Raw genomic sequence first — 24,629 nt, 5'->3', positions numbered from 1 at the left:
CATAGTTGTATACCAACCCATGAATAGAAAATTAGAACATTTAATTACCAGCCTGTATCTTATAAACTGTTATTAGAAGGTGCATAGTTAGGGTAACTTTTAATGTAGAGAATCATGCTTTAAAAAGTCCATGTTACTGGAAAAAGGTGTATAGATTGCTATGCCTTCTATCCTATAGGAAACAGAGGAGCTGTAATTAGAGAGACCAGTTAGCCTAGTGAACCAAAAGTGCTCATACCAAGTCAATGGTGGAGGACTCTAATCTGTGGCCCTCGGGCCTGTTTTTAATTTTTTTTTTTGTCAAACATTCTTGTAGGTGTATAGCCCTAGTGTGTCCACTTTATGCACAGAGGTAACCCATAGCTGCTGGGAAGCTGAACACTGTGACACTGATGTGTCAAAAGCAATAATGATTACCCATGGTGGACAGTGTTTGGTAGAGCTCATGATTAAAACAAGCTTGGAAGCAGGAGTGGCATCCACTTCTGTAAATAGCTTGCCTGCAGAAACCCTATGAACCTGGAGAAAGGATGAAAGTCATGCAAGTTTTGAGGACTTTTCATTCATACGGTCGCAATGAGTTGCCTACGACTTGACAACACTTAACAACAACAAGAAGGATGTCTTTGGGGCATTGCACGTATTTTGGTCTATATGGATAATTTTTCCTGAAGTTGTGCTGTGAGCAAACAATGCAATAGCGGTGGTATGTAGTCATATTCGTGTATGAGAATTTATGCCTGAATGTTAAATAAATATTAGTAGAAAACATAGTTATCTATGTGTGGGATTACCTATATATTGTATATCTCTCTTAAGTCTATTAAGTAAGGCAATATAAAAAAATCACCTTCTGTAAATTTTATTTACACAGCAGGATATTAATATTGCATATGACGTACACATTTCAGGTATTATTTCAACAAATCCTAACTTGGAGCAATACTTCTCTGAGGAAGACTTTTGGAGAGTCTTCAAAAGACTTTTGAAGGGAGTTGGAGGTGTCTGAGAATGAACAGGGCTTTCATGGCCTTTGTGCTTTGAGTCAAGTTTCTATGCAAAAATGTATACTTTAGAAATCAAATTTTTGGATTTTTTTCTGCTTTAAAAGAGATTTTTGGGAGGCAACTTCCCCTTCTACTGGCTGACACTAGGTTCCATAACCTACAGTCAACACACATGAATCAGCCTGGATTGTCTGCATTTCTCCCTTTGATTTTTCAATACTTTTGACTTTTGAAAATGAAAAACAAAACAAAAGACAATTCAATGCCTTGGCCTCATTGAAAGTAAGTCTTTGAGACTCCATCTCCTGGGTTTAATCTTCAGTTCACAAAATTATAAGCATTTTCATCTTGACCAAAATCCTTATTTACCAGATGTCTTTAAAAATGAGATTTTTAACTTTTCAACTGACTTTTCCTCTGTAAAGAGTTTTCAAAGGCTGACAATGTTGCTTTTGTAGGACAAAAAAATTAATTTTTAACAAATTGAGACCATATCACCATTCTGTTTATTTTCTTGTCAGTTATAAATGCTTAAATAATTTGGAAATATTAAGAAATCTTTTTATAAATTTTGTGAACAATTTATCAAAATACTGACTTATATTGATGTGCTTTCTGAAATTTGTGTGATCATGGACAGCAGCAGACCAAAAAGCTAGTGCCAGTTTAAGTATTTTAAGTATCTATATTATGAAGGCAATAATTTCTCCATATCTCATGGGATTATTCACTCATTCCTGAAGCGTCAGAACCAACTCATAGCTGACTGACTATCCATTGGGTTTTGGAGACTATAGATCACATGGGGGGAGATTGTTCATCTTTCTGTCAAATTTTTCTCTGGATTTGAACCACCAGAGAGGCAAAACCTTTCGATTAGCAGCACAACTCCCAACAGACTATGCCACCAGAGTTCCCTTACAAAGACTCCAGTTGGGGTAATTAAACAAAACAAGGAGTAACGTATTACTATTGCTAATGATTTGAAGATGCATTGGTTATGATAAATTTGTTGTTGTTGTGTACCATAGAGTCAGAACCGACCATAGCTGACCCTCCAGCAGAGTTTCAGAGGCAGTTACTCACACGGGAGGGGATTGCTCATCCATCCTCCTGTGGAGCAGCTGGTGGCCTTGAACCTTGTTCCTTTGGGTTTGCAGTGCAGCTTCTTGCCACTAGGCCATTAGAATACTAAAAACAATGCTTTATTTTTCTGAGCCACAACCCACAATTTCTCCCTCTTTTTTGCCAGTTGCTCTAAAAGACCAACAACTCTCCTCTGACTGTTCATTTTAAGTGTACCGACAGAATCCACAAGGAAAAAAAGCCTTAGACACAAAAGAAATAGTGGAGACAGATTGAAGCTGAACATTGGAGCACATATGGAAGCTGACTAACTGAGAGAACTTTAATTGTGTGTTGCCTCCCTGCTGTAAATGCCCTAAGTTGATAAGAGAGGTTTAATTGGCGGAACACTGTAAATGTAAATTGCCAAAGTTGAATTACAGCAAAGCAGGAACTGCATGTATACACAAAATGCTCTGCAATCTTTTGTAATTTAGCCTGTCACTAAGTGGAAAATCAAATACTATATTTCCAGTCCAGTAACTTTGCAGTTATTTTCTTTCCAACCATATGGAAACACCAGAGGCTTACTTTCATAAAGGCAAAATATGTGGCAATAGCCTGAAACCAACATAAATCTTGCTTGCCTTTCCTTTTGCTGGTTTTGTTTGTAAAAGTATTTATTATCTGTTTAGTTTCCCAGACCTTACTGTCATCCAAGTCCAATGGCAGCCTATACTGTGTTGGCTGTGTTTAGAAGCATCAAGTTTTAAGAACTAAAGCACAAACATATGCAGTATCATCATCTGAGAAGAACATAAGCTATATTCTGGTCTTAGAGTTTATAATAAGGACAGCAGGTGACAGCATCTGATGTTTGGGGATAACCTGGACAGTAAGACAGCTGAACTGCTTTACTAGACTATTTTGTATATAGGAGTCTGGATGGCAGAGAGCATTGTGTGGTGGGTTGCTAATTGAATAAGTTGGCAGTTACAGTTCACCAGCTACTCTGTGGAAGTAATATGAGCAGTATGATCACATAAATATTAACAGTATGAGAAATGTGGTAAAGCCTCACTATGAGTCAGAATTATATATCATGGCAGTGTGTCCTTGTTTTTGTTACTGGTATGTAAGGGGAGGGGGAAGTAAAAAACACTTGAGATGGCCAATGATGTTGATGGAAGGAGTTTCCTTTACAGGTAAGTAAAGACCTATTGGAGTTGGCATCATAATAAAAAGAGGATTTTGAACAAATGAAATACATTCCCCCATAATATAGAGTTTAATGTCGAAAATTTGTTGTTGTGTACCAAAGAGTTGGAACCAACCCATGGCTGATGCTCTGGCAGGTTTTCAGAGCCAGTCGATTGCACAGGAGGAGGTTGCCCATCCTTCTCCTGTAGAGCAGCTGGTGGCCTTGAACCACATGCCTTTGGGATTGTGGCACAGCTTCTTGCCACTAGGCCACCAGAGCTCCCTAGGTTTAAAAAAAGGCTTCAAGAAAGTCTAGCAACAGTTCTCAGGACTTTTCTGAGTTGTTCCATGTCATAGAGTCAACTATGATTTTTAATGACCCTACGAACAATAATTCTGACCCTTGCACTATAATAACCTCATCATCTCTGACACAGCTAACCACCCCATTGCCACAGTTACTGTGGTAATCCATCTCATCCAGGGTCTTCCTCTCCTGTGTTTACCTTCTTCAAGGATAGTCCCTTTAGGGATGGCCTAATGGCATCCCTTAAAAACAAACAAACAAAAACCTAGGCTCCAAGTCCAAAGGCAGGTGGTTTGAATCTGCTAATTGCTCCATAGAAGAAGGATGGTAAAAAAAAAAAAATAATTAAAAAAAAATAAAATTAAAAAAAAAAAGAAGGATGATCAATCTCCTTCTGTGTGATTTACTGCCTCTGAAAACCTGCTGGAGGGCCAGCTATGAGTTGATTCTGATTCAACAACACACAAAAAACCACCACCACCTCTGTCACAAAATAGGGCAATGTTTCCATCTGTAATTGAGATGGTTGTTAGGAGTCATAGTTGACTCAAGGGAAACAATGACAACCACCACCAAGTGTGAAGTTTGTCTCTCAATATGTCTTTTCTAATACAGATAACTATGTGGAGGGGTGGGACCGTGTGAGTGAGGTGTGTTGGCCTCTCGACAAAGGGATTGGCTAGCTGCCATTCCACAAGGGGATTGGCTGGTCTCAACAATCTATAAGAAGATTGGTTAGTCTCACCAATAAATTAACAGTTCCACCTTCAAGAATAGAAATATGTCGCCCAGTAGAATTCTCCTCTAACCCCCTGAAATGTATGACACATTTAGGGATGGCAGCAGCAATAATGGCAAACTGAAGAACTGGATGTGAAATGGGCAGGACGGAGTCAATATTGGTAGAATTGAGAACTTTGTTGGACAATTACAGGGAAGCCAATATTGGCAGGACTGACAACTTGGGAACACTTAGAGCCACTGAAACTCAAGGCTGAAGTGGCTGAGGTGCCTTCACACATATTTTTTTTGGAGCTTCTTGACTGTATTTTGTTATTAATTTCAATTATTACCTTTTAACTCTCCCAATATGGTTCTTTGAGGCACAGGAGCATGGGGGACATGTTTGATCTCATCAGCATTTGTTTTGTGTTATTGATGTTGTGAAAGGGCATAATTTCCCCCCGTGAAGTTAATAAAGGTTAGATACGGTGTTTCCTATGTGGTCCTTGATCTTTTACTCTTAGCCACTGGACAAATTACTAGTGCAGGTACTTAGGAAGTAAGAAATGGAAGGAAGGGGCACTGGCATAGGAATGAATGAAGATTTCTGCTGTAAAAACTGTTGGAGGGATTCAAGTTGACTTATTTTCAAACTGCTGAGAGATAACCTTGAAGAGTTTACATATTTCTTCTCTTACATCAAGATTAAGGGTGGTTGGAAGGCGGGCCAGCTATAAGCTAATTCTATTACAGGAAGAACTTTGTATTTTTCATTTGAGTTTGACTGAAAAAGGTAAGAATGAAATAAATGAGTAGGGTAACTGAAGGTATGTTATTAAGAAAACATTGTCTTTCAAAATTGGCTCTAGGTAGGTCTCCAATGGACTGGGTTGTGACACAATCAGAAAAAGCTACAAATGGCAGCTACTTCTTCCAGAAATCACAAGTTTTCTTTCTAGAACTATGACTATGTGGCAAGTATTGTAATTATGCTTTGATCTTTTCAGCCACAAATCTGTGCAGAAATAAGTCCTTCATCAGCATCCTGATCAAACACAAAGGTCAGAAATTAAAGGAAGAACAAGAAATATGTGGTTATGCCACATAGGTTCTCAAATTGCATTCTCTAAAGTTTGGTTCTTCAAAACATTTTTTAGACAAAATATTAGACATAAGGATTCAAACCTAGTTCCCGAGTTTCAAACCTTCTTAAGAAAAGATGTATATTGTCATCAGAAGGATAATCAATCTTTCTAACACATTCAAAATCAGATGCAGAGTGAAAAGGAATTTATTCAGTGAATGCAAATTAGCAACTTGTATAGCTTCATGTATGACTTATAGCTGTATTGGTAATATATGTAAATCTAGACATTGGTTTCAATTTGCATAATGCTTATAAACGATACAGTTTTTCAGTGTGTGAGTGTGATCTTTCAGTGTCAGTATCAAAGTGAATATAATTCTTAAGCATTAATATAAACAGAACAGCAACTGTTCAGCTTTTGGATTTAGCTAAACCAGTTGTCTTACTTATTTAGTACCACTAAAACAAATACAAATAAGTGGCTTTAACACATGAAATTTATTTTCTCATTGTTTAGGGGACTAGAAGCTTGAATTTAATGTGTAAAGTCCTTGTCTCTCTGAGTTTTCTGCTCCTGTTTGATCTAAATATGGCTTAACATCTCTTTTCTACCATCTCTGCTTCCTATTTCAAGTTTTTATATTTCAAAAGATTAAAAAATCCTTCACTAATCCAGTTCTATTAACATAGCAAAGATAACTTATTCCTGAATGAGATTATAATCACAGGCAGAGAGGTTAGGATTGTCAACACATATTTTGAAGGGATATCCTTCAGACCTTAACATTCTACTCTTTGGGTCACTCCTCCCCTAATTCATATCCTTGCCACATGCAAAACACATTCAACTCCAAGTCCAAAATATCATCTTTTATAGTATCTTTAGTATATTTCATTTGAGTGAAACTTCATGCTTGCTCATTTGTGGCCTATTCAACTATGAACCTAGGAATTCTAGATAGCAATGATAGAACAGGCACAAAGTAGGCATTTCCATTACAAATAAGATAAAATGGAGTAAAAGAAAAGGTAACAAGTTCTTAGCAAGCCTAATATCTATCAGAACAAATAATGTTAACTCTTAAAGCATGAAAAGAATTCTTCATTTTCTGAGACCAACTGGTCAGTAGCTCTACCTCCAAACTCTTGGTGTTTGTCTTATCCTCCAGATTCCATGTAATGACTTTGGCTTCAGCTCCCAATTAGGGCCCTCTAAAATAACAATTTTACTCCTTGGCTTTGTCTCCATCCTACTAGTTCATCTTAATGGAATCTGCATTCACCTGACCCCAACCATCATCATTCTTTGCTCTTTGACTCTGATGGTCTTGCTCAATCAGTTTTAGTGATGGGTTCATCCCCATGACTCATCGTAGTGGTGACTCCACAATCGAGGATCGAGATGGTGAAGATCTGGCTCATTGAAACCCAGGAGGGTGGCTCCACTCTTAAGATCCAGAAGACCATGGCCCTATCCTTTAAGATCCCGATTCCTATAATACTTTCAACTTTCATACTTGTCTCTCAGTTGTTAATAGATTTTCTGTTGTTGGTTAGATTCATGACTTTGAAAAAGATTGCATAGCCATGTCCTTGGTGAACTTTCTAAGATACATGTCCAACAGAATTTTCCAATCTTTAGGTTTTGTTTTCGTTTTGCACAGTTCATTTTAAGACCATCTCTTTCTTCCCTCTTGCATTTTTCTGCAAGCAGTAAGGAGAACCCATGTGTCCCTTATAAAGACTTGGTTAGAAATCTCTTTAGACAGAGAGACATTAATATCATGAGTTATGCCTTCCATCAGACAGTTTAACAAGATTCATATAGTTCTTTATCACTGCAAAAAAGGTCGCCTTTCCTCCATTGTCCAATCACAGGCTCATCAATATATTTTAAAGCTGCATCCAAAGCATATTCTACACCCACATATTTATAATCTGTATTCTATAAAAGACTTCTTCAAGATTTTCCTGTAGACCCCTCAGTTCCTTCTCAGCCCTTACCAGTATTGCCTTTGATGTCCATCATTCTGCCAACAGTCTTTTAAAACACAATCTAGGCTTTTAGAATTAAACCTACTAACTCTATTGCTGCTAAGCTGACCCTAAGCAGAGCGACATTCTGAAGGTTTTTGAGGATGTAACTCTTTTCTAGAGGAAACGTCCCATCTTTTGAACTTCTGAACTCTGCTTAGCAGTCTGTTAAACGTTGCCTCATTGTGGTTTTGATTTGCATCTCTCTTATTGCCCGTGACTTTGGAGCATTTCTTCATGTGTCTGTTTGCTATTTGAATATCTTCCTCTGTGAAAATTCCTTCCAAGTCTTGTGCCCATTTTGTAATTGCGTTATAAGTCTTTTCCTTGTGGAGGCACAGGAGTATTCTATAAACTTTTGCTATAAGACTCTTGTCTGAATTAGCATTACTATTTTTCAAGGAGATTGAAAGGGAAATTATAAAATATATTTAGAGAGACAAGAGACCCCAAATAAGCAAAACACTTCTGAGGAACAAAAATGAGGTTGGAGGCATAGTACTCCCTGACCTCGAAACCTACTGCATAGCAGTGGTAACCAAATGGAACAGAATTGAGAAGCAGAAATAGACCCAGCTATCTATGGTCAACTGATATTCGACAAGGAAATCAAAGCTATCAAATGGGGAAATGATAACCTCTTCAACAAATGGTGCTGAAAAACTGCTACTTGCAGAAAGCTGAAAGAGGATCCAAACTTCACACCATACACAAAAATTAACTCAAGGTGGATTAGAGACCTGGGAGTAAAGTCCAAAACAATAACATTCGTAAGAGACAACCCGGGATCAAGCTTAGAAGTGCTGGATCAAGGCATAAAGAGACTGCCAAATACAACCAGAAATACACAATCTAAAAAGGATAAAATTGATGCATGGGACCTTCTAAAGATTAAATCCCTGTGCACATCAAAATCTTTTTTCAACAGGGTGAAAAGAAAACCTACAGGCTGGGAACAAACATTTGGTGATAATTCTTTCCTATTAATACAACAAAGATAGTTTTCTCAAAAGGGATTATAACCATAGGCATAAACATTTAGGATTTACCACACATTTTCTGAGTAGCATAAATGAATTGATAACTAGTTGATAAAGAAATATTACTACACTCTTAGATCAAGACTTTAAAAAAAAATTAACTGTGTACCCGTTGTTGTGTATCGTTGTCAGAACTGATCCATAGCTGACCTTTTGGTGGGTTTTCTCAGAGGCCGTTAATCACACAGGAAAAGACTGCCCATCCCTTCCCCGCAGAGCAGCTGGTGGCCTGAAATTGCATGCCTTTGGGAATACAGCTCAGCTTCTTGCCACTAGGCTACCAGGGCTCCCTATTAACTAGTATATTTCAGGAAAATTTGAGGGTGTCCATGTGAAAGGTCTGGTTATTTTGTTGTTAGATGCCATTGCATTGAGTATAACTCATAGTGATCCTGTAAATAACAGTTCTGAATCCCCTCCTATACTGTGCCAATCTCATCATCTCTGACACATTTGAGTCCGTTGCTGCAATCACCATGTCAATCAACTTGGTTGAAGGTCGTTCTCTCTGTTGCTATCCCTCTAACTTTCCCAGCATGATGTCTTTCTCCAAGGAATAGCCTCTCTTAGCAACATGCCCGAAGTATGTGAGACAAAGCTTTGCCATCCTTGCCTCCAAGGAAAACTCTGGTTGCAGCTTCTCTAAGACATCTGTTCATTTGGAAGTTTATGGGATATTCAGTGTTGTTACATGCCACCAAGTCATCTGGACTCATAGTGACCCTATGTGCAAGAAACCCTGCCCTATCCTGAGCCAGTCTTACTTTGATACCCCTCTGATACAAATTCTGATACACCTAATTGCATTGCTTCAGTTACTATGTCAATTCACCTTATCTGGAGTCTTATTCTCCTGCACTGTCCCTCTACCCTTGCAAGAATCATGTCCTTCTCCAAGGACTGGTCCCTCCTGGCACATGCCCCAAGTATATAAGACAGACCTTTAAAATCATAGACTCCAAAGAAAAACTTGTTTTCACTCTCTTCAAGACAGATTTTTTTACCCCACTTCTGGTGGTCCGTGGTATGATTAATAACTCTTTTCCAGCACCACAACTCAATGGCAGGGGCCAGTCCTTAGAGAAGGACATATAGCTTGGAAGGGTGGACGGGCAGCACAGGAAAGGAAGACCTTAGATGAAATGGATTGACATAGTAACTGGGGCAATGGGGGTAGGTGTGTTGGAGTCAGTGAAACTGGATCAGGACAGGGCAGGCTTCAGAGTTGTTGTACATAGAGTTGCAATGAGTCACAGGTTATTCAGTGGTGCATAACAGCAACAACAACACAGTCAAATGCCTTTATATAGTCAATGAAGCACAAACAGACATTCCTTTGATATTCTTTACTTTCAGCCATGATCCGTCTCATCTGATATCAGCAATGATAGCCTGGTGCCATAGCCTGCTCTAAATACAGGTGAACTTCTGGGAGTTCTCTATATACTCTTCCAGCCATTTTTGAATGTTCTTTGGCTTGCATATGATGTCAATGATATTGTTCAACAATTGCCACATTCTGTTGGATCATGTTAGGCACTGGAATGTGATACTTTAAAAACAGATAACTTTTGCCTGGTTTCAAACCAGAAGATGCATTGTGGAGGGCACAGATGAAGGTTGACAATGCTTAGGAGACTATCAAGTAAGAAAGGAGGTGAGCCAGATCAGCTACTCATTGCTTGAATCGCACTAGTTCATAACATTAAATCTGAGCTTTAACACAAACTTTCAAAGTTTCCTCCCTCACCACCAGTACCTGAATATAATTTCAAATATTGGTCCCAAATAAATTGAAAGTATGACTAATCATGTTCTAAGAACAAAGATAGATGAGAGAGATCTCAACAAAAATACTAAACAGTTGGTCAAATGATCACTTAAAGAGCTTGGATGCAAACTTACTAACATCATTCCATATTTTTTAATGGGATAATTCTTTGTTGTGTTTTTCCCTCTTACCTAAAAAACATTCAGTATCATTGTTTCTCCCCTTATTAAGTCCCACAAGTATTTTAAAGTCATTGTGACACTCGAAAAGATAACCATAGATTCCCAGTCGTCCTCTGGAGCATCATGCAGTTCTCAGTTGAGAACCATTGATCCAGTTCAAACTATGTATCCATTGTATATAGGAAGAAGCTGAGGGGATATTTTTCTATAAAAACAAGTGGAAAATAGTCCTGAGAGCCCACATGTTCTCTGATGTCTACTCTCGAGTATTGCATTTATAATTTCTTATGAACCTCAATGCAATGTGTAACTGAGGCAGGCCTTAACTTAGAATTTTACATGACATAGGTGGTAGTTAAGGGGAATGGTATTTGATAATGCATGATATTCTCCTCATCCTTCTATTTCTTGTTAGAGTATCCAAACCAGGTCTATTGCTACTTCTTTGTGGTAGACCAAAGTTGACCTTGGCTGACAAGGGGAGACAAAGGAGAAGAATGAGAAAACATACATTGTACAGCTTGGCATTATATAGGAAAGGGCATTTGGGATATTTGAAAACACCAAAGGTCTTAGAAAAGTCATTTTATCCTTACCATTTCTTTGGTTTCCACAATTCCCTGGCTACCTGAACTGCTGCAGAAACCAGAAGAGCGTGAGGCTTTCCAGACTGTATTGTGAGTGGTGAAATAAGTGGAAAGAAATAAGAAGAAACTTCTATATTCCCCATGGTGTGAGATCCTAGATTTACTCACTTCTGTATACTATGACAAATGGTTATTAAGAACTGCATTCTTTTAAGAAAAAGGTAGCATTGATAACATTTCCTCCCCCTACGCCTCCTATTTACACAAATTATTACGAGGTCTGGTGTAGTGAATTGTGGTTGGACTGCTAACCAAAGGTTGGTAATTTGAATCTTTCAGCCCTGCATAGTTTCTTCCTTCCAGGGAAACCTGATGGTGGGTTGCCATGAGTTGGAATGATTCAACAGCAGTGGTTTGAATGTGGATTTGACTTTCTTCAGTTCTCCAAGGAAAAAAGCATAATTTTACAATGAAATATGAAATAGTATGTGTTTATTAAGACCCTTCTAGGATCTTATTTGTTTCAGAACAAGCAGGTCAGTTTCACCCATCATTCATTAGTTTTATGATCTAAGTGGCATGAGAAACACATGCATAAATTCCTTTAAAATGAAATTTGTCTCATGTCTTGTCTTTAACTTGTTTCTCCCTGCATTCTAAAAACCCTAGTTTTTCCCCCTCAGCTTCTCCTGTCACACCCATGCTGACTGGGAACTACCACCTTAAACACAAATGAACTTCAACATGAATGTCAAAGTAGCCTTAAGAACCTGTTTCACCTATCACACTGGCATCACAAGCACTGCCAGTGACCAGAAGAATGAGTCAATAGAAACCAAACATTTCTCATTGCCCCATACGTTGTTTTTGGTGGTGCCTTTGAGTCACCTGCAATTCGTAGTGACCTTACCTACAACAGCCCTAAACCCTGCTCTATCCTTGCCAATCTAATTGTCTCTGACATCCCCAGTGCCCCAGTCACTGAATCATTATACAACCATAAAGATTCATAGGTGTCTAGTCAGAACTGATTCATAGCTGACCTCCTATAGATTTTCTGAAGCTGCAAATTGAATGAGAAGAGATTGCTTATCTTTCTCCTGTGGATTCAAATGTCCAGAGAGGTGAGGCCTTTGGGTTGATGGGCAACCCACTAAGGACTAGACAGGAAATATTTCATTTACTCACCTCAAACTGAAGAGAAAATTTGTAGTCAGAATCTTTGGCCATATCCTTGATGTAGGCATCAAAGTCATCCAGTTGAACGGGGCTTTTCAAACACAAAAAAAGATGCATGTTTAAAAAAAAACCCAAATCTATTGATATGTATTGTATGATCTTTAAAATGCTTCTCAATCATTAACTTTCTTGGAGAAAATAGAAAGTCTAAATCTCAAAGGTTAGCACTCACCTTTTTTTCTTGCTTCAAATCCCTAATAATGGAATTGAAAAGAAGAGCTTATATACCAACGAATCTTGAGATGGGAGAACTCTGGATTTTCAATTGGCTCTTACTCTTGGATCCGTATGAGCAAAGACCTACACTCATATATATGTACATGCATATGTGCTGTTTTTCTAAAACTGGCATATGAGAAGGAAATGAAGCAAGACCTGTTTGAGTTGTGGTTCATTTTTTTGTATGATTTTGGAGAATTTGCTTAAGTCTTCTGAGACTCAATGTTTCCATCTGCAAAACACTATATTTATCCCTACTTCACAATGTTGAGATAAAACATCTTGCAAATTTAAATAATTTTACAAGTATAAAGGTTTCCTAACAGCTATAGTATCTCTCCAGAGTAGTGGCAGGCCAGTAAGATACTGTTTTTTGTCAAAAAAGCTTCCATAGAGCCACATTTAGGGACTAAATTCTTGAGTCTACTGTGGAGTATGACACACATTCAAAGTGGAGAGGTCAGCTTCCATCTTTTAGTGTGATGCCATTGTTTCCTTCTGCCAATCAAGATATTTGGTAGCTAAACAGCTCAAATGCTGCCCTTGTTTTCTGAGACCAAGTTTAAGTCTCCAGCAGGTTGTCTATTCACAATTTTCCCCCCTGTTTTGGTACACCACATTTTAAATTTTAGAAATTTTGGTCTATCCTAGTATGCCTACATTTTATATTTTGCAAATTTGAGTCTATTCAAGTTTTGCTTCGTTGACTGGATTGTACCAGGAAGGACTGGGTTGAAACACTGGGGGAAAGTGAGGGTGAAGGATACGAGCAAGTGAGTGAAGAGAGGTGTAACTAGAAAACAGGGGGCAATGGAACATGATGGTGAAAAGAATTTGCAGGGTAAACAAGGAAAAGCGAAACACATGTAAATAAAAAGATAACAGGAAAAAACCAATAAATTAATTTTTTTGAGAAAGAGAGATAATGGAAAGGAAAATACAAAGAGGAAGAGTGGAGGTAGCTAGAAGGTTGATATGCAGCATTTGGTTTGAGGACCAATCCGAACCCTGCCAGGTTCTCCCACAACTTTTGCTCAGGCCTCACTTCTCACTGCTTGATTCTTGAGTAGACAGAAGTCTAAAAGAGTCTATTTTTCCTAAAATCCTGTCTTCTGAATACTAGTCTTTGCCTTTAGCTCATTTAATAACTCAACTGACAACACTGGGCAACGAAATCTTTCTGTTCCTATCAAGTCTTTCTGTGAGGGTGACAGGATCTCTCCTCCATTCAGGCTGGCTTTGTGTCTGCTTCCTGTCTCTACATCAGTTGGTGCATGCATGTCAATGGAGTGCATTGAGATTTGAAAATAGATTTATGAAAAACTTAATTATACATGTCATAAAATTATATGCCACCGAAGGCTAAACATAAGTAGAGTTTGCGTCAATTTTTCTTTTGCAGTATGCATACCATGTTTCTCCCCCTCCTCCCACCATTAGCATGGATGCCACAGACCTGGCTAGAGCCCTTAATTGCTTCCTTGCATTAATTCACTGACATTCTATCATAAGTAAATACATATCAAGAGTGAACTCTATTTATATGGATGCTCTGCTCTTTTCAAGCAGAGTTTTAACTAAAAAAAGGGCTGGAGGTGATAAACTAATGAGGCTTTTGAAATCAACTGATGGTTAATTTTCACCTGCCAGAACTATAATTCTTATGATTTAACAGTTTAGTAGATAGCAAAACCATAGGCTAGCTAATTATCTTCTTTTTCTATTTTTTAAAAAAGGTTCCCAAGATAGCATTTTTAATAGTATTTATTATAATATCAAGTGAAAGAAAAGCTCTCCCTGCAATCCAAAATACGGCATTACAAAGTAAAAATGGCAAAGGTTTGGGGACTACTCTTTTTTTTTTTTGGGGGGGGGGACTACTCTTGGTGGAAGATTTTATAGATTTTGAAATCCCCTTTGCTAGGCTATTACAATCTTTAACAACTATTGTGTCTTCTATTTCATCCTTTGAGAATTTTTGTTTCTGTGATAGATAGCCATTCTTATTCTTAACTTGCATTGCATTTAACTAATGTAATACATGTGCCCAAAGCATTACTTCTATTTAAAGAGAGTAACCTTTTCAATTTAGAAAGTTAAGAGAATTATGAAGAAGAATTTTATAAAAAGTGAACTAGCAAGTGAAACTTACTTAGTCATTTTCCTCTTCTTTAAGCCATTTTTACTCCTGAGAATGAAAAGAAAAAGCAAGGGGGAGGGGGAGAAGATCCATTTTACTGGTAAAAATTGATTAACATAGTGATTAAACTTAAAGAGCTTTAAATAGTTACAGCAGGCACCTCAATTTTATTTAATCTTCATTGACTATACCTTAAGTTTGTTTAATTACTTTTCCTTAAATGAGAAGGTAATGATAATAATTTCAGATTCATCTTTACATTTCTACTAGATTGCACTTTATATTTTCATATATGTGAGAAAATAAACTCAATTCTAGAGATGGAAATTCTTGCTACAGGTATTTTTGAAATACACAGAAGTATCTATTGCCTAAATATTGCAGATTCTATAGACAGAAACGAAAGAAGTTGGAGAACTAAAAAAAAAGGCATGGGTACAGGGTGGATATATTCTTAATTAAAAACTAAAATAGTCTTTCCTGGTAGTTTGGCTGATGATATGAATTTGTGCTATCAGTGTTATAAAACCTTACAGAATTTTTGCCAGGAAATTGTTCCCACCTAGGTTTGTGATACTAAACACTGTGACACTGATGTATCAAATGTGATAATGATTACCCATGGTGGACAGTTTGGTGGCGCTCTCCAATTAAAACAAGCTTGGAAGCAGGAGTGGCTTCCACTTCCAAAATAGCTTACCTCCAGAAACCCTATGAACATGGAGAAATGATGAAAAGTTATACAAGTGTTCAAGTATTTCGTTTCATAGGTCGCTATGAGTCATCTATGACACGATGGCACTTAACAACAACAACAACAGATTTAGACTAATTTTTAAGCTATCTGATTAACTAACTACTTAATTGGACCTGTTGTTGTTATGTGCCATCGAGTCGTTTGCGACTCATATGACCTGCTTAGTGAATGAATTAAGAAATTCATTACTAGTCTAAAAAAAAAACCCAAAAAACAAAAACAAAAACAAAAACAAAATTTCATTACTAGTCTATAAATTCAACAGTAATAATAATACTAATACATACTCTGGTACTTATATTTGTTTGGGGGAGTTAATAATTCTTTTAAATAATAAAAAAGAAAATTTGCTTTTATGTTGTTATTATAAATAAATAATTGGTATTTAGGGTAATCTTTTCAACCAGTAAGAACTTCTAGAACACATGTGTATATATATTGTCTAAAATGAATTATAAATATTGAAACCAAATTGAGTTTGAGTGATGGGATAGCAAACACTATAAGTAATTTTAATTATCTTTTAATGGGAGCACCCAATCAATCAGGATCTCAGAAGGCAAAATACTTCTATTTAAATGATGAATGTTTAGATACCTACACTGCCTGAAAACCTTGGGCAGAATGACACAATTGCTGCTTCTACAAATTTCAGAGAACTTTGCTAAGTGTTTCTCACCTGAGATTATTGTTAGTGTCATATATGTTCCTTGCAAGATCATGCTCCCTCACTATCCTGCAAGGTTGAGCATAGGCAATGGTACACATAGAGAAGATGGTCAGTAGAGGCTTGTAGAATTGAATAGAAACAAAATACTCTCCTTACTGCACTCAATGAAGAATTTGATACTAGATTGTGATACTTGTGCTGAGGAGTTAGAACCGACCCATGATTGACCCTCCAGAAACTTTTCAGGGGGGCAGTAAACCTCATGGGAGGAGATTTTTCATCCCTCTTCCTGGAGTAGTTGGTGAATTTGAATTTCTGCCTTTAGGATTGCAGTGCAGGTTTTTACCTCAAGGCCAAAAAATCACTCAGAGTATGATAATAAGTAGGGCTAATATTTCCCCTGGTTGAGGAATGAGTGGACATTCATGAATGTCACATTCCTGAATGGAAAGGACGTGATACAAGGCAAGAGGTATAGGAAATATCTTAAAAGGCAAGTGTATTTTATGGGTTTCAGGATTTTGTTTTGTTTTGTTTTTAATTTCTTCTTACTTCTGAGTGAAGACAAGCTATTTAACACATAGTACCCCCTTCTCTCTTTTTCTTTCTCACTCTTTGTTCGCCACATTTAGGATTGAGAGTCCACTTTTTACCTGGTTCTCGCTCATCCGCTCCCCAAACCAAAGAAAAACCCCTAATGTTGATCATAGTTCTATCACACAGACATTGGGAACCGAAATAAATCCCTATCTTCATTTTTAACTAAATCTTGGGAAGTGGACCTGGTTAAATTGAGGAATTTTGCATTTCATTCTCTAAGTCACATTTTAAAGCACTCTTCTGAAAGGAGAATGTCAGCATAAGTACCTCACAGCTCTGGTAACGTCAGGTGACTGCTGACATACTTTGTGACAGTGAAATAAAAACTTAATAAAATATTTTAAAAATCCCACAAACTACCAACCATAAATACCCAACCAACAACAACAACAACAAAAATTATCTACTTTCCAGACCTTGAGAGAAACTGGGATGAGACACATGCCTGGGCAATGGTGACACTGAATAAATTCAGTGCTGAAATATTAAGTTGCTACTATTCAACAGCTCCAAGAAAACAAATTCTTGGAGGACAGACATCCCCTCTCCACACCCCGCTTTTCATCTCATTCATTGATTAAACGAACTTTAAATGCAATATAACATCCTGCCCCATGTTTTGCATGGTATTGTCATACACTTATTGGCATACGTGTATCTCTTTATGATTTGTGTACATCCTACATGGTACTATATAGATGTTGCTGACTTCTTCAGGATCCTAGGAGATTTTTTTTTAATACCCCACCTATTCAATTATTGTGCTAACTGTAAGACCAAAGTGAAAAAGACAACAATAAAAAACCAAACCAAAAAACACAAACACCTGATAATAAATAAGTTAATGCATAACTAGCCGTTTTAACTATAGCACATTGTAGAAAGATTCAGTATGTATACATGTTAGGGTGAAAATTTACACGACACTTAGGGCATCACTTTTCATTGCAAACATTTTCCTGAATAATGGGCAAATAACGTTCAGCAGACAAACAGCATATGCGCATATGTGATCATGCATTTCTTTTCATCTTTTTCTTCCTCCAATATTAAATAAGATTAAAAGCTAAATGACTAAGAAGATACATTCTCATAATAAGTCCTTCATGGCTGTGAAAACCCTTGGCAAGCCAGTCAGACTGGATTTCATGCCAAAGAAGACTATGAGGCAATGGCAGAGAAATGAAGGTTATTGTGGTTTAAAACATATTTAAAAAATGAAAAGCCCCTCCAATTACACAAATGCTACTTACTCTCATAGGCTAAATGGAAGCCATCCCCAAATTTCATCACAATCATTTTTACATCACTCTTTAAATAAAGCATGCAATAATAATGAATAAAGCTGAGCATGTGAAACTAAATGTTACTTCATGCTTGATATATTGACGACTGAGGAATTTAGAACAGGCAGATGGACACTTGCATGAAGCACAGGAGTGACTACGGTAGTAAAAGGAGAGACTAAAAAGATGAAATCTAGTTAGATCTAGTTCAAATTTGGTTGCTTTCAAAAGAAACACAATCTAAGATCATTAAAGGCAGACATCCTTGCAGAATGCAATCCTGAGAGAAACCTAACTGGGCACTGGTGCTCCACACTGATCCTGCCACCCCACGAAAAGACTCGGGTGACGCTAAGGAAAAGAGAGAAAGTCTCTTGATTTCCATGCGAAACATTAGAAGCAACAAGAGGGTGTTAGAAATCAGTGGGAACAAATCTTGGCAGGAAGACAGCTTAGAGAGGAAGTGGACAGCGTGTTAGGAAGGGGTGTGGGGGCTCTTTTTATTCACTTAACAGGCTGGGTGGATTAGAAAAGTGAGCACATCTAAAGGAGGATTGAAATAGACCAGAGAATGGAAGCTAGGGAAATATCAGATGTTACTAGTTAAAGAGAAAGCAATAAACAGCAGGAAATTTGAGTGGCTGTGTGAATACTGAATTGCATTGTCATTGGCTCACTTTGAGTCACTCTCAACTCATGATTTTCTCCACATACAATGGAAGGAGACACCTCCTATCCCAATGGAGGGCTGACTTTGTGATTCACAAGGCTTTCACTAGCAGGGTTTTGAAAGTCCCTTGTCAAGCCTTTCTATTTATTCCATCATGGTGTAGAAGCCTCGTGGAAACTTGTTCTGCGTCATAGCAGCTCACAAACCTCCACTGCCAGGTAACTGCTGTAAATGAGGTGCATTAGAAAGTGAATGTAACTGGCATTTCCCACATGAAAGGAGCAATTTCTACTATTGAAATTATCAATGTGTAGCACTTGAAAGGGCAACTGAAAACTCATTGCCATGAAGTTGGAAACAACTCATAACTGTAGCGCGTTTTCAGAAGCTGTAAATCACACAGAAGGTGATTGTTCATCTTTCTCCCATGGAGAAGCTGGTGGATTACATTGCTTGCCACTGGGATGGCAGCACAATTCTTTATCCAATAAACCACTAGAGCTCCCTAAGGACCATTAATTTTGTGTCTTTTAAAAATCTGCCAAAGCTCTAGCCTAGCGTTGAGAACATAGTTTAAGTCCAATGTATTTTCATAACTGAAATCTGAAAAGTTTAGTGTCTTCTCATCTCATCCACAATTAAGTTAAGAGATAGTCCTTATATGAATTAGAAACTGCTGAATCATCTCCCCTAACTTGGAGTCTCAGGCTATTAGATTGGTACTGAAAATGGAAGCCCATGTATGAAAAGGTTTTTGAAGTGGGAAACTGGTTATTAGAGAGCCCCTTAGCAAAGAAATGCAAATATTCAGAGGTCCACCCAACCACAGAAAGTAAGAATGTTTGACAGAATTAAGAAAATGAATATAATATACTCTCTATTGTTGTAATTACAAACTGTGGCAGACAATATTAAGGATATATTAAGGATATTTTGGTAAAAATATTCTGATAGGTAGAATATTTGGTAGATAATATTGTGTTAAAGGTAAATGTGTATTTTAAAGGTTAAAATGTAATTTATGTGAGCTACTTCTAACTGAAAGCTATCTGATACCTGATCCTAAAAATACTGTAGATGAAGTTCTATACTGTTTAAAAAACAAAACTACCAAAACAGTGACTAGATTCCCGGTGGTCATCCAGTAGAGTTCTCTGACTTTATGTATTATATGTTTATCCAGCCTAAAATTTTTTCCTCTAGTACCCACTTTTTTCTTTTAAAATAAAAGTTCTGGTATTTATAATCTCTATTACAAAGAAGTCCTTCCCCCCTCCACCTCCCGTATATATTCTTTCCAAATGAAATTTGAAGTCCTAACTTTGCCAGTTGAATTTATTCTGTCCTCAGAGGAGCTAAAGAACATTCATCAATTGTCTTTTTGCATAGATAAGGCTCTGATTTGCTTTTCATCATTTCTCTTCTCTGGAGGTTATATTTCCTTACATTTAGTACTTAAAGATTATGGATTAATGTTTAAAGACCATGATTTCTTTGCAAGTTCTCAGGGAACCTGTAGGTTTTTTTGTTTTGTTTTTTGAATCCCCACCACCACCACCCCCCCCTTTCCCTGAGGCTCAGGAAAAGAAAACAGTCCTTCAAAATGCAGGGTTGTGGAGAAAATGGAATCAGATGATTATGCAAAGAGCTGTACCCATAGTTAAGTTGTTTAATATTCACTATGTTTGCTCTATTACAAAAACAGTAACATAGAGTATTATTCTCTGGCTAATATTCTACCTTAATACAAATCTGCCTTTTTTTGGAAATAAGAGTTCTCTAAATGAGGAAGAGAGAAGAAAAAGGGAAAGTATCATTAGTAAAGATGGAGACCAATGGATGGACTCAATCAGGAAACAGATGATTGGAGATAAGCGAAAGAAAATTTGACAAGAACATCTAAGAATAGTGACAAATCATTATTGTTAGCATGTTGGTACCATCAACTACTTTAAACCCTCTAATATATGATAACTTTTGGTGCTGCTAAATAAAAGAGTAAAAATAAAAGAGACAATATCCTTCTTAAAAAAAATTACTAAAAGCTAACTTTTAAAGCTTGTATGTTAGGTAAACAGTTTTAAAAAAAAAAAAAACACTTACCAAGGATTAATATAAAATGCCAAAAGATAGTCAGTCCAAAGACATGAGGGTAGCAGGGTTAAGAAAGCAAATATACTCCTACGCCTGTGAGCATTAATAGATAACAGATGGAAAGATGAAGAAGTGGTAAGAGTTAGTAATACAAACTGTGAACAGATATCAGTAAATCATCTACGAGGATCAATTAAAATGACAAGTATCTTAATTATAATTAAATATTATTCCATATTGTGAAATTAAAACGTGAGGGCTTAAGTGCTGTAATATTGATAAAATCAGTTGTATTCACACATGACCATATTGTAATCAGATATATTTCTTTCAACTTACTTGGCATTAATTAGTTTGCTATTAGGTGATTACATTTTGTATTCAGTTAAATGAGATTCTTAAATGCCTCATTAGGTAGCTTGATTTTTACTCTTCATTATTCCCCTTCCAATCTTCCACCCTATCTTAAAAAATCTTTATAGAAATACTTAGTAGCCGAAAAGCAGCTTCTGTGAGGAAATATATGGTCAGTTTGTATACACTGACTAGTGTTTATGGTAAAGATTTGAATTAGCATTGCTCTGGGCCTTAAAACGTCAGTCTTATAAAGCTGCATTACTAGGTATGGCTTTCTACATTAGTTTTAGTTTTAATGAAAACATCGTATCTAAGCATAATTCTTAAAAGTAATGATATATGATACTCAGGTGTCATTCATTCAAAATAACTAGCTTGTCAACTGCCTACTCTGTATTCCAACTGATCCTCAATTGACTAGAAGCAAAATTTGGTTTCACTCTAATTTTAATTCAGACTCACTTTAATTCTACTTCAGACTGTTGATTTAAAATGCCTGGCTTAAATCCAATTTCAGATTTTTCGAAGCCACTTGCAAAAAAGAGCATTTATTAATGGAGATTTAAAAATAACCAGTAGCTGCATCTATAATTATTCTGAAAATTAGGAAAAAATGCTGTCACCTTGTCATTTTAGCTATAACAAATCCCTACTGAGCTATCTCAGCCAGAAAAATGCTAACACTGGTAAAAATATCTTTGCCAAGAACTGCAGGAGAATATGCTGAATTTATTGAGAAGTCCTAAAATGAATTCTCTCTTGCCTCAGTTCCCCTGTAATTGATTGATCTGGAAGTCAATTTTTTAAGGTGTGACTGGTTGTGGAGTCTAATATATGCCTGTGAGAAGTCACAAGTGATTGGATTGGTTTCTAAATAGACCACTCACTGCTGCTGTCTATCCAGTCTCTTCTTAAGGCCGGGACTAGACAAGAAATGTCTCTTTTGATAGTAAGTCCATATACTAACCTGGGAAAAAGAGTGCTAATTATTTTGACATATATAGTAATGTTTCATAACTTCTTGTTATCAGGATATGGTGAATTTTTCTATAGTCACAGTTGGACAGTTTTATAAGAAAGTTTCAATTTTAAAATCTGATATTGGTGCAAAATGATACTCAGGTAAAATTTTTAAAATAGGCTACCATCCCATCTTGTTTAGAAAAATTTACTTCAATTAGAGCCCATTCAGAGAAGTACTTTGCATAATGCTCCATATGCCCTGTTTATTCTGTGGAATAAAATTTCCCATTTCATACATCTGTTTTTAAAGATTGGCTATTTTTTGGCAGATTAGAAAGGAAAAAAATTACTTAGTGAAGCTATTTATTCAGGGGCAGATTAACCAATAAACAATTTCACATAAAGGATGTGATGAAAAGCACATAAAACTATTCGATATAGATTGGTTAATTAAGCACAAACAAATTGGTTTACCGGAGTTACTTTTTCAGGATTGTGAATTTGAAAAGAGGTTTTGATTCTGTAAGAAGGTGCTTTGAGGTTGGTCAAGAGACAGATGTGGGCCATGCCTAGAAGCAGACTCTTTGATGTGGTGAAAAATGTGAAATTACTCACTGTGGAGTTGTAAATAAGCACATATAAGCCCGTGATTACATTGTTTATCGGGTAATCCAACACTGCATATATTTAAATAGACTTTATGTGGTTTCTTATAGAAGACATAGGCTAGATAATGTAAGTAAACTTTTAATATTAAATACTTAATATACTTAGTACCTTTGTTGCATATTGACTTAAATTTAGATGTCTAATGCTCATGGGCCTTTGTTAGAGGCAGTGCCAATTAATTTAATCTCTTGACATTGCTATCTTCATTCTCAAAATTCCTCCTTTCACCACATTCTTAACACTCAAACAAAAAATGGAAAAAGGAAGCCATATTTCCTCACAGGAGTTTTGTGAATTGAAAACGTATTACTGTCAGTATAACAGGACACTTATACTGCTTTATATACATCTACTTAATTTTTAATAGTCTTTCTTTGTTGGTGGACTATGGAGTAAGAACTGACTCATGACTAAACTTCTAGCAGGTTTCCAGAGGCAGCAAATTGCACGGGAGGAGATGTCCCAACTTCCTCTCACTGTGGAGCTGGTGGATTTTAACTGTGTACCTTTGCTACTCTTGGAGGCAAGGATTCTGGGGCTTCGTCTGACATACTTTGGGCATGTTGCAAGGAGGGACAGGTCCTTGGAGAGGGACATCATGCTTGGGAGGGTGGAGGGTCGGCGCAAGAGGGGAAGACCCTCTATGAAATGGATTGATTCAGTGACTGGGGTAATCGGGATGGGTGTGTCAGAGGCAGTGCGATTGGCACAGGATAGAGCAGGGTTTAGGGCTGTTGTACATAGGGTTGCTATGAGTCTCAAACGACTCGAAGGCACATAACAACAACAACAACCACCTTTGGGACCAGTCCTTGGAGAAGGACATCTTGCTTGGGAGGGTGGAAGGACAGCGCAGGAGAGAAAGACCCTCGATGAGAGGAATTGACTCAGTAACTGGGGTCATAGGGGTAGATGTGTCAGGCAGTAAAGGTTGGTACAGGATAGAGCAGGGTTTAGGGCTGTTGTACATATGGTCGCTATGAGCCGCAGGTGACTCGACAGCGCATAACAACAACAATAATAATAACAACCACCACTACCACCACTTTTGAATTGGCAGTACAACTCCTTACCGTTAAGCCACCAGAGCTCTCTTTTAAAAATAATAGTAATTTCTTAAGTCTTCAAGTACTGGGATGAGTTTAAATAGCAATATTCCACCATCTTATGCTGCTTCAGTAGTTTATCCTATTTACTTACTGTTCAGTGTGGCTTCTGCATTTTATTCCTTCACTATGTTGCTTTTACATGCTGTTGAGTCAGCTGCAACTCATAGCAGCCCTATCAACAGTGACTCTGAACCTTGACTTATTCTGAGCCAACCCCACCATTTTAGTCACGCTTGATTTCATTGTTAATCCATCTCGTCCTGGGACTTCCTCTCTTGTGCTGACCACACCTTCCTTCACTATAGTTATTGGCTATTTGGACTGGTGCTTTAGTCTTTTGTTTAATATAAAAAATACAGGGCAGGATGTATTTATTTGCCTCTAAACTGTTTTAAATATTGCAAACAATTATATGGTGTAAAGAAGATACAAGCTTTAAAAGTCCATTGTCAAAAGGAACCAGACACAGCAATTTATTGCCCAAAGATAGAGTTCATACAATACACTGAAGCTATTTTGAAGTTTGTTTCAAAACATTACTCACCAATTGTACGGAAGCTTTCCATCCCTCTCTAAGGATGCAAAATTGACAAATGTCCCAGCTCCACATTCCCTGTTGGAATAAATGGCAAAGTCAAGGGGACTATTTGACAGATCACTCTATTACCGTGACATTTAGCAAAATTATTACCGGCTTATCACTGCATAAAATTATAATATAAGTGTACTGCAAAAAAATAAAATGAGCTGTTACACATTTCATAATAAATAGCCAGTTCAAGAAAGAGAAAAAGAAAACTTATTTTAGAAAGTTGTGCATATTTAAATCAAGTTATTTCAAGTCAAGTAGGAT

The 24,629-nt window shown here is 37.0% G+C and overlaps 1 protein-coding gene across 1 annotated transcript in view; it reads right to left on the bottom strand.

Annotated features, from left to right (window-relative positions):
• PTPRO (protein tyrosine phosphatase, receptor type, O) overlaps positions 1-24,629 on the bottom strand; it is a 375,184-nt gene that overhangs the window by 25,278 nt on the left and 325,277 nt on the right. The window contains exons 16-19 of the mRNA XM_006888435.1: positions 24,321-24,389; positions 20,688-20,771; positions 14,614-14,649; positions 12,192-12,273 (exon numbers count right to left, since the gene is read on the bottom strand). Of these exons, the coding sequence (XP_006888497.1) occupies positions 12,192-12,273; positions 14,614-14,649; positions 20,688-20,771; positions 24,321-24,389 (271 nt within the window). The remainder of the gene's footprint in view (positions 1-12,191; positions 12,274-14,613; positions 14,650-20,687; positions 20,772-24,320; positions 24,390-24,629) is intronic.

Source organism: Elephantulus edwardii, unplaced genomic scaffold (genome assembly GCF_000299155.1).
Source record: "Elephantulus edwardii isolate Elephantulus edwardi_28Jun2011 unplaced genomic scaffold, EleEdw1.0 scaffold00067, whole genome shotgun sequence".
Taxonomy (NCBI): domain Eukaryota; kingdom Metazoa; phylum Chordata; class Mammalia; order Macroscelidea; family Macroscelididae; genus Elephantulus; species Elephantulus edwardii.
This window is presented reverse-complemented; position numbering and strand designations above follow the sequence as displayed.